Below are 8,630 nucleotides of genomic sequence, written 5' to 3'. Positions count from 1 at the left end.
ACAATAGCTGTACTAATCATATTTCTTCTGTCTTGTTGAAGGGAACTCCAAGATTACTACAAGAAATATGAAAGTGGATTCCAGGTAATTTTTTTTTTTTATTCTTGGGATGACTACACGAACACTAAAAATGGTCACAGATCATTTCCTTAGCACAAGCATGTGGACATGTCATCTACTTCTGCTTATGATCCGTGGCGTTATGATTGGCGGCTACCGTCTTTCTGGATGTTAAACGCGCCGTTGACGCGCTCGTCCAGTCGTCCAATCGTGCTTTATTACCATCACTTGTGTCAATAAATAGGAATTCTTTCAAAAAGTAGCAGTTTATCTGTGACTGTCGAGAAATCAAGCCAAAAATGCAATAATAACTTTTTATTGAAATCATTGAGGCAGATTGGTGTGATCTGTGTTCCTCCTGTAGGTGGTGCTCCAGGTTAAGCCCAGGCCTTATCTTGTGCGCTGTGATGGTAGTGGGTCAACATAGAAGAGCCTTTGGGATGCTGCTGATCAAGCTGCGGGACGGAGATGCACGTGGACCACCCAAAACCTGACGCCGATTTTTCCAACAAAGGTTAGTGGCATGGTGTGGACTGTTAGTAGCTTCATGCTAACACATGCTAATATAGCATCTATGTAGCAATGCAATAATACTTTATGGTTGGTATTTCAAGTTTTTTTTTTTATTTGCAGTTGGCATTATCCCTACTATCTTAAATCACAATTTAGTGCTAAACTGAACTTTACAAACCTGAGTAACCACCGGGGAACATCTGATATGTGCTGCAGTACGAAGGTCCTGTGGTCATCTGCCAGCATAATAAGCAGCATGAATATTTCTACAGTGTGTGTAATGAACATTTGGGTCAGAAATAACACAAATTGGCTGAAAAACAGACCAGCCCAACAACACAGTTTGGTGGGTTATGCAGTTGACCTAATTTTGGCGATTCAAGAAATAACTTCCAAAATATGGTCGGTTGCTTTTTTACCCAATTTCGGTCATTTTGATCCAGCTATTTACCGATTAGTTAAAGCTACAGAGAAATTGGCTCCCATGCTATCACTGCACTCAAAACCAATGGGTTGAAAATAACCCAATTTTGGTACAAAATTGGTCCAACCCATTACTTGGGTCAATTTGACCCAATTTTCTGGATTATTTTTTAAAACAACTTTATTTTTTGTACGAAACAAACCAAAATTGGTTCAACTTGAGCCAAGTAGAGCGTCAAACTTTTTTTTTTTTCTTCAAAAAATGTTACATTACTAAATTGAATTTATTGAATTGTATGACAAAGCTGTCCAAAATGATGACAAGGTCCAGCCTGCCCAAATCCAATCTTCAACCCAATCTACTTGGTAGATTTTTTTTTAACCCAACCTTGGGTAAAAGTAACTGGTGGAAATCCACAGCTACCAAGTGAATGGTTAATGGCAACAAACCAGCATTTGTTTATAGTGTGAGGTATTACCTGTGACGTTTGGATGCTTCCTTGCACTTTTGGATCTACAGCAGCTGGGAAGGACAAAATACTTGAGTGTCCCCACAAGTTTCCATTGATATTCAACAAACTTACATTGTTGGACTTCCCTCCTCCACTTGGCCCGTCTGTTTGAGAACCACACCTTGGAATGGAGACATAGCAAGTTCATTTCGGAATTAGCGATTTACCTAGAACAGTTTCTTCCCCTACCTTGATAGTGTCCTCGGGAAGTCTGATCCGGGCTGAGAGTTTCTCTCTGGTGTACACGTCGGCGTACTGGCTATGAGAAAACTCTGCAGTACAAACACTTAGAATCGTGAAAAAATTCATTCATTGTGACTCGAATTTTGTAATTTATTGCCACCTTCTTCCAAGACTTTGCTCTGCTCAGGAGTGAAGGTGGTCCGGATTCTCTGGTGGGCACCTTTGGGATTGGTCACCATGGCTTCTTCTCTGGCTGTGCCTGCCCCCAAAATTAGGTGAACTCATGTGAAATGCGATCGATACTGATAAGATGGTGAAATTCCTAGCTATTAGAACTTACTATGTTCAGCCCTACAGTGTGCATCGCTCCATGATGCCTCCTCCAATGGGATCCTTCTTAAAATCCGGTTTATGGACGACACCTTATGAAATGAAACATTAAAATGCGGCTAAATGTCCTTTGAGAAGAAAATTAATAAAAATTCCAAGCTGTGACTTACGCTGGGAACCCTGGAGGCCTTGCAGCTTCTGGTGTCCAGCAAACTCTTCCTAATCTCCCAGGCAAAAATGGACGGATTGTACCGCTTGTGTCGGACGATAGCGGTGATGACGCTAGGTGTGAGGAGCCGCGGCCGGCTTCCGCCTATCGTCTTGGGTTGGACGAGGCCGGTGAGACGGTATCGGCTCAGGATCTTACTCACGCAGCCTGTGGACACCTGAAAAAGACACCCGTGTAACATTTTCGGCAAAATTCGGGAAAATAAATAACAGTGGCGCCTTGAGATACAAGTGACCCAACATTTAAGTTTTGGCAATGCCCGAGGAATTGAAGCAAAATTATGACGTTCTATTTCATAATGTCAATTCATAGATTTGGCAAACTTGTATGTTCACTGTGAAGTAACATGAACTGATAAGTGAAGTAACATGAACTAATAGTGGCCAGATGTCGTGAAGTTCTCTGCCGCTACCTATTGGCAGATAGTGTCCATTTTTTGGTCACAAAATTCTCAATTCAAGGCACAACTGTTACTCGAAAAACTAAGAAAATACCTTAAATGAAATTGAATGATAAAACAAAAATGCTTTTTAAAACATGAAAATGAAAAACTGAAATTAACTAAAATTGCTACAAATATAGCTGTCAGTTGATATCATACATGAGTTTATGAGCTCATTTAGTTAATTTGGTATTACTTTAATTCATACAGAAGATAGATTTAAAATTTGTTTAAGAATTGTAATTTACTTTCTTACACAATACTTAAAATAAATAATCTTGCACTTGGCCAAAAGCTAAAACTAATAAAAAAAAAAACTTGCTGTGAAAAATAAAATAACTCAATTAAAAAGGCTCAAATAAAAGTAAAAAATAACCATAATGAAAAATCCCAAATTATTCTTGCCCTGCTCCAAATACCCTCAGGATCCTGGAGATCTGACTTGGTCGCACCCCCTCTGAGGCCAGCTCCACCATTTTCCGCCTCTTGGCGTCCGGGAGAGGTCTGCCGTTAAGGAACGTCCCACCTAATTGATTGACACTTCCACCTCCTGTTCTCCCCCCAAAAAAAACACAAACAACAATCATCTCCCTAGTAAATCACCTTCTCAAAATGACCCAAAGTATAGCTGACCTGGATTTGCCTGCTCCAAATGCGTCCCGCACATCCCGCTTGGAGGTGCAGGTGACTCGTGGTGCTCTAGCCGCCTCCTCATCTTATTTATAGCTCAGCGTGTGCGTGACGTGGGAGAACCTGAAATGTCAATATTGGCTATTTCAATCTGGAGCCAGAGGCCTTTATATTAGATTACATGCTTTCTTCAAATAAGAACAAAAATGTAAACTTTCATCTTGTTCCCAGTCTTGTCATGTCACTAAATAAGGAAGGGAGCACAAAAAGTATTATTATTTTTAATTACTGTCAGTGCTTTTAAAAATAAATCCAAAATGCAAATATGCCATTACTAATGTCAATTTCCATCTTGGTCTCATGAGTTAAATAAGCTTTCAAGTTAAGGAAGCACAGAAATATGCTTCAGTTTATTTTGGACAACATGCAAATGCACAATTAAATGTATCAAAATTAACTTTTATTGAGCACTATGAGTTTATATTCCCGGCAGTGCTTTTTATATAAGCAACATTTTTCCCTCTCTCAACTTGTTTTTAGGAACACAAAATAAGGATTACACAAGATTTTATGTTGATATTTTTTTTAGTCTCGTGCATTAAAAGTCCTCAACGGGTGCCCCATTGTGATTCATTGTATTAAAAAAAATGAGGCAGACATGTTTCTCAAAAGTAATCCAAATGGTGCCCATTGTGCATTGAATTGTTTGGTAATCTGCTTTCATTCATGATCAGTTCATATTCATTGGCACTTTTGAGAAAGCTTTTTTTGCTATGTTAGCTTTCAACCTGTTCCCTAGGTTTAATGCAACCATAAAATGAAAGTGAAATTAATTTTAAAAATGTTGAAAAGACCTTAATTACAGGTATAACCAAAATACGCAAATGATGCCTTCATGTCTGTTGGAAAAATGAATTTCATCCCGTATCTATGACACATGAAGATGGAGGAAAGTGAAATATTCCAAGATTTCAGCGTCATGAAATGTTAAACTTCTTTCATGGGTGGTTGGTCACATGACCCCCGCATCCTTTTCCCACGTGCTGCGTTCAAGTGTGCGGAGATGAAGAAGCAGCAGCAGGAGGGGAATTTCCATAAAGCAAACATTTGGAAATGTGCCCCAAGGACGAGTGCCATATGGTAAAGTGCTTTTGATCACTCGTAAATCCATCCCGGAGTGCCTTTATTACATTTTCCCTGCGAACGTCAACAAATCGGGACGGAGGAGGGCCAAACGCGCGAGGGCACCTTGCTCGTGGGGGGCCCAAAATCACCCTCACAGATGTTCCTCACGCTACCCGCAAGATAAAATGCGCTGTAAACGTCCCCAAGGGAAATATTTGACGAGCAAATATTAGTACATGCATGCGCGCCGCGGACCGTTCGGGGGGGGAGAAAAAAAAAAAATCACGCGTGGCGCGGTGGTGACGAGACTTTGGGGGGGCCTTGTTTGGTGACTAATTGAATATCATTAGTTGGGTCCACACAGATGGAAGTGCGTGGTGATTTAAAAAAAAAAAAAAGTAGAACCATATGGCGCAAATTATACATTAACCACCTATGAGTGGACACACCGTCCGTGTGTGTGCGTGGAATGGATCCGAGCCCGTGTGGATCTCCTTGCCAACCAGCGCACCTCCAATCAGGTCGGCCATTTCTTTGATTACACGCTGTCATTGATTTATCAACTTTTATAGCGTGCCGCGTGCACACGCGAAATCCCACGCACGCGTTGCAGTTTGATTAGGAAAGCCGCGGCTCTCCTGTGCGTAAATTTCAAGTAGGATCGGACTGTTCGACTTTGAGGGGGCTCCACTGTTACCGTCCCAAAATGCAAGATGGTCGAACGACGCATCCTATGTGGTTGTTTGGGGTGTTTTACACATAAATCCATGTCGATTGTGACACGGAAACGATGAGAAATTAGTCAAAATCGGCCGCGTAAAAGGCGAGGAAAAGGAGGCCGATGCGCGCGCACCATGTCGGGAGAATTGTGCGTAAAAGGAGAGTGCGTTCCTTTTCTCAGCATCGTTTTTACAAAATAATAAACACACTTTTAATAGAAACACGATTTGAGTCATGTGTTTATTTCATAATAGTCTATTTGCGGATTTTATGGGACAAATAACGTCTTTCTCCGAATTGTCATGCTTGCTTTGTGAGTATTCTACTCCAAAGTGACCTATAACGTCAATTACCGTTTCAGTAAATGTTTAAAAATAATGACATTTAATGTGCTCATTCTCAATGTTATTCCCAGACTTTTCCCATTAATGTCGTAACCAAAGCAAACTGTGAAAACTGTCCAAAAAAGCAATTACCATATACTTTTACAGCTGTACGCTAAAGACACATTAGTTTGAGATCCATATCAGAAGTCATAGTGCTCGTGTTCTTACCTGATCAATATTTGAATTATTATTGAGAGTTTTAACCCTGGCTGTCTTTTATCTTGCATTTAACCCACCATCACATTTTATATATTTGTAGAATGTTTTTATTTGATGGCACCAGTGATTTTGTATGAAAACGTAAAAACATATTACGCATAAAAATGATATATTATTTAGAGATGTCCCTTGAGTGTTGTATGTTCCCATGACAGATAACTTGACATTCCCATGATTCAAATCTGTTCAAAGACACCGAAGCAGCTTGTTATAAGTGCATTGGAGCTGTCTATGGTTCTGAAAGTTGCTTGTTTTTTTTGATGAGCCAAACTACAATGAGTTCCAATATTCAAACAAACTTTTTATTGTATTTGTGCTTTGCAGGGTTGTACAACTTTCCCTTCGGTTCTAATACAGCCAAAATATTAGAAACTGCTCTTGAGTTTACAGTGCACTAGTACACCACTGCTAACCGTAAAAAGAAACACATTAATTATATAACGTGAGCATCTTTTTTATTATGAGCTCGTACTGGGGGTGCATGCTTTGTTCCTCACGGTCAGTATTTTTTTTTTTTTATTCATATTGTGTTTCCTCTAATAAAGCAAACGTAACACATTCTCTTTATCACACATTTTGGTATGTGTTAAAAAAAAGAATTATAATATCAAAACGTGTTTATGGTCATATTGAGTCGTGATGCTGTCTTCGGATGAGAAAATTGACTTGAGGCAAAGGGCTAAACTGAGAATTTGTTGCAATGCTGCTATCTTGTGGCTAATTGGAGTAATTACAGCTGGTCGTGGGTTAATGGAATAAACACACCAATCAAAGCCTATTATGATCTATTGGTCCAAAGGATGAGTGTCAAGTTGCTGTCAAGTAGTTGACAGGTCATATTTTTGATGTTGCCTTTTTTTTTTGTTACACACAGATTTAACAAAAACAGAAATTGGAAGCATTTGTTTCTCGTCTAAATGCAATTCTAATGGTAATTTTTGAAGACTATGTTATAAATGTGTTGCCTTTAATTCATGTTATTTCTTTATTCAGATAAGCTTGACTGGGTATAGATTTGGAACTTGCTTGCTTAACATTTGATTAAAAACAGAGAGAAGCGTCATTGAAAATGATTCACTGGTATTATCCATGCAATTTTAAAAAATATACTATTTCTAAAGTGGTTCGAAAAAAGTTTTTGTGAAGGATCTCCTAAAACCGTGTTTCATTTTGAATTTTCATTTTGGGATTGTCCATTAAGGGCTATTTTTTTATGAATAAAACGTTTTATATTATTAATCCTTTTATACTATTGACTATTTGGCATATTCACACTCGATGATTTAATCTGAAACAAAAATTTTGTATGTTGAAAAATGAAGTCGAGCAATATATTAGGACTATTGGACAAACAACAAATTTCAGTTTTTTTTAAACGTTTTATTTGTGTGCATTTTATAATATATTTCTGTCATACAAATTTATTTGCTTCATTATCACCCTGTGGCTATGATGTATGATTTGAGTAAAACAAGTCAGCGTTGTATACAAGTGTAGTTAATAAGATTTACCAGTAGATGTCAGCGGCGATACATACGCTCCCAAATGTTTAAAAAAAAAAAAACGGTTTCGTGTATATGACGAAAAAGTTAGAAGTTGCAATAGGACCATCTTATAAATATTACAAACTATATTTTTATACATACATCTTTACTACTCAACACGAACGAGACAAATCTGAGGTAGCTGTCAATCATGACCCCACATCCCTGACGTCACATTGGAAAATACAAATGATAACTGAATCAAAACAAATTGGTAGTCATACGCATTTAAAAGAACATAAACAAAAACAATATTGTTTGTAAATGAAAATCAAAAGAAAACAATCGTTTCAAGCTGTGCTGACGTGTCTCACGTAGTGACCCGGAAGTGCTTCATTTGATTCGCTTGCGCGGCCACGAGCCTGCCCCGTTCACTCCCATTCATTCACGAACGGAAGTAGCCCGAGTAGCTAAAATGACGTATGTGCGTGTCACGGTCTTCTTCCGGTACTACATGTGTGTTGACCAACGCGCAGCCTTTTTTCGCTTGGCTTTCTATAGAGCAGTCACTCCTCCAGTGTCCCAGGTTCCTTTTACCCGGTCTGCCCCTCTCTGTCTTACGACCTCACGCAAACCTCTAAACCGCTGGACATGGCATCTGTTTCTGCTCCTGCTCAGACAGCTTCCGCTCCCTCTGCTGGGCTCCAGCGAGGGATAGTTAAGATGGTAAGAGCCCCCCCTCATGTGTGGGCGCTAGTTAGCCAGCTAGCTTCTGCGACGTGATTTCCAGCAAATCACAGTTAGGATTTAGCTGCGACATCGGACAATTAATGTCTTACGAGCGGAGTTGCTGTCAGTGTGTCATCTAAAGTGCGCTGGAGCTAGCAACTTATATTAGCACGCTGCAAAATGTGCTGCTGCCAAATGACGTTTGGAACATGCATGTATTGTTTTTTTCCCCCAACTTGCGTACGCGCAACGTGGCGAGTGACATGAAAGTTCGGCTGCCGCTGTGTAGGATTTTCAACTTGGAAAGTGGACTAGTTGGGCGACAGATGTGAGCTTTCCCAGCTAACTAGCGGTTAGCTTGGGGGGGGGGGGGGGTGCTAACGCTGTCCCGAGTGTTGACTGGACGACTGGGACGTGAACTTTGAACTTCGGAGTTGTCGTTCCAAGTTCGTTGCTGAAAAGAAACTCGTGTAACTTTTAAATCCTTTTCTGTTCGGATATTTCTTAAAGTACTGTTATTTTTTAAGGGCTCGTATGTTCGGAACCCCCGCCCCCCCCCGTTACCCCCGTCCACTGGACTGACACGTAGCTACTGTTTTCAAGCACATCATCATCATGCGCTCACTCGCTTACTGGTTCATAGTT

The 8,630-nt window shown here is 39.9% G+C and overlaps 2 protein-coding genes across 4 annotated transcripts in view; one reads left to right on the top strand and one right to left on the bottom strand.

Moving 5' to 3' along the window:
* Positions 1 to 91: 91 nt before the first annotated feature.
* Positions 92 to 3,396, bottom strand: pax4 (paired box 4). 3 transcript variants are annotated; one of them, XM_037242627.1, is made up of 10 exons: positions 3,326 to 3,396; positions 3,112 to 3,242; positions 2,192 to 2,407; positions 2,032 to 2,113; positions 1,852 to 1,950; positions 1,698 to 1,780; positions 1,581 to 1,629; positions 1,476 to 1,519; positions 752 to 809; positions 92 to 550 (listed from the first exon to the last, which is right to left on the bottom strand). In XM_037242627.1, the coding sequence occupies exons 1-10, from the start codon at positions 3,357 to 3,359 to the stop codon at positions 438 to 440; spliced, it is 909 nt and encodes a 302-aa protein (XP_037098522.1). In that variant the 5' UTR covers positions 3,360 to 3,396; the 3' UTR covers positions 92 to 437. The 3 variants fall into 3 exon arrangements, with proteins under 3 accessions (XP_037098522.1, XP_037098521.1, XP_037098523.1); XM_037242626.1 differs by lacking the exon at positions 3,326 to 3,396 and having other exon boundaries at positions 3,112 to 3,308; XM_037242628.1 differs by lacking the exon at positions 3,326 to 3,396 and having other exon boundaries at positions 2,047 to 2,113; positions 3,112 to 3,308.
* Positions 3,397 to 7,763: 4,367 nt separating this feature from the next.
* snd1 (staphylococcal nuclease and tudor domain containing 1) overlaps positions 7,764 to 8,630 on the top strand; it is a 106,159-nt gene continuing 105,292 nt past the window's right edge. Inside the window, exon 1 of the mRNA XM_037243732.1 lies at positions 7,764 to 7,982. Within this exon, the coding sequence (XP_037099627.1) occupies positions 7,908 to 7,982 (75 nt within the window). The 5' untranslated portion in view covers positions 7,764 to 7,907. The remainder of the gene's footprint in view (positions 7,983 to 8,630) is intronic.

The sequence above is a fragment of the Syngnathus acus genome, chromosome 23 (genome assembly GCF_901709675.1).
Source record: "Syngnathus acus chromosome 23, fSynAcu1.2, whole genome shotgun sequence".
Taxonomy (NCBI): Eukaryota; Metazoa; Chordata; class Actinopteri; order Syngnathiformes; family Syngnathidae; genus Syngnathus; species Syngnathus acus.
Note: the sequence above shows the minus strand (reverse complement) of the source record. Positions and strands in the feature narration are given on the sequence as shown.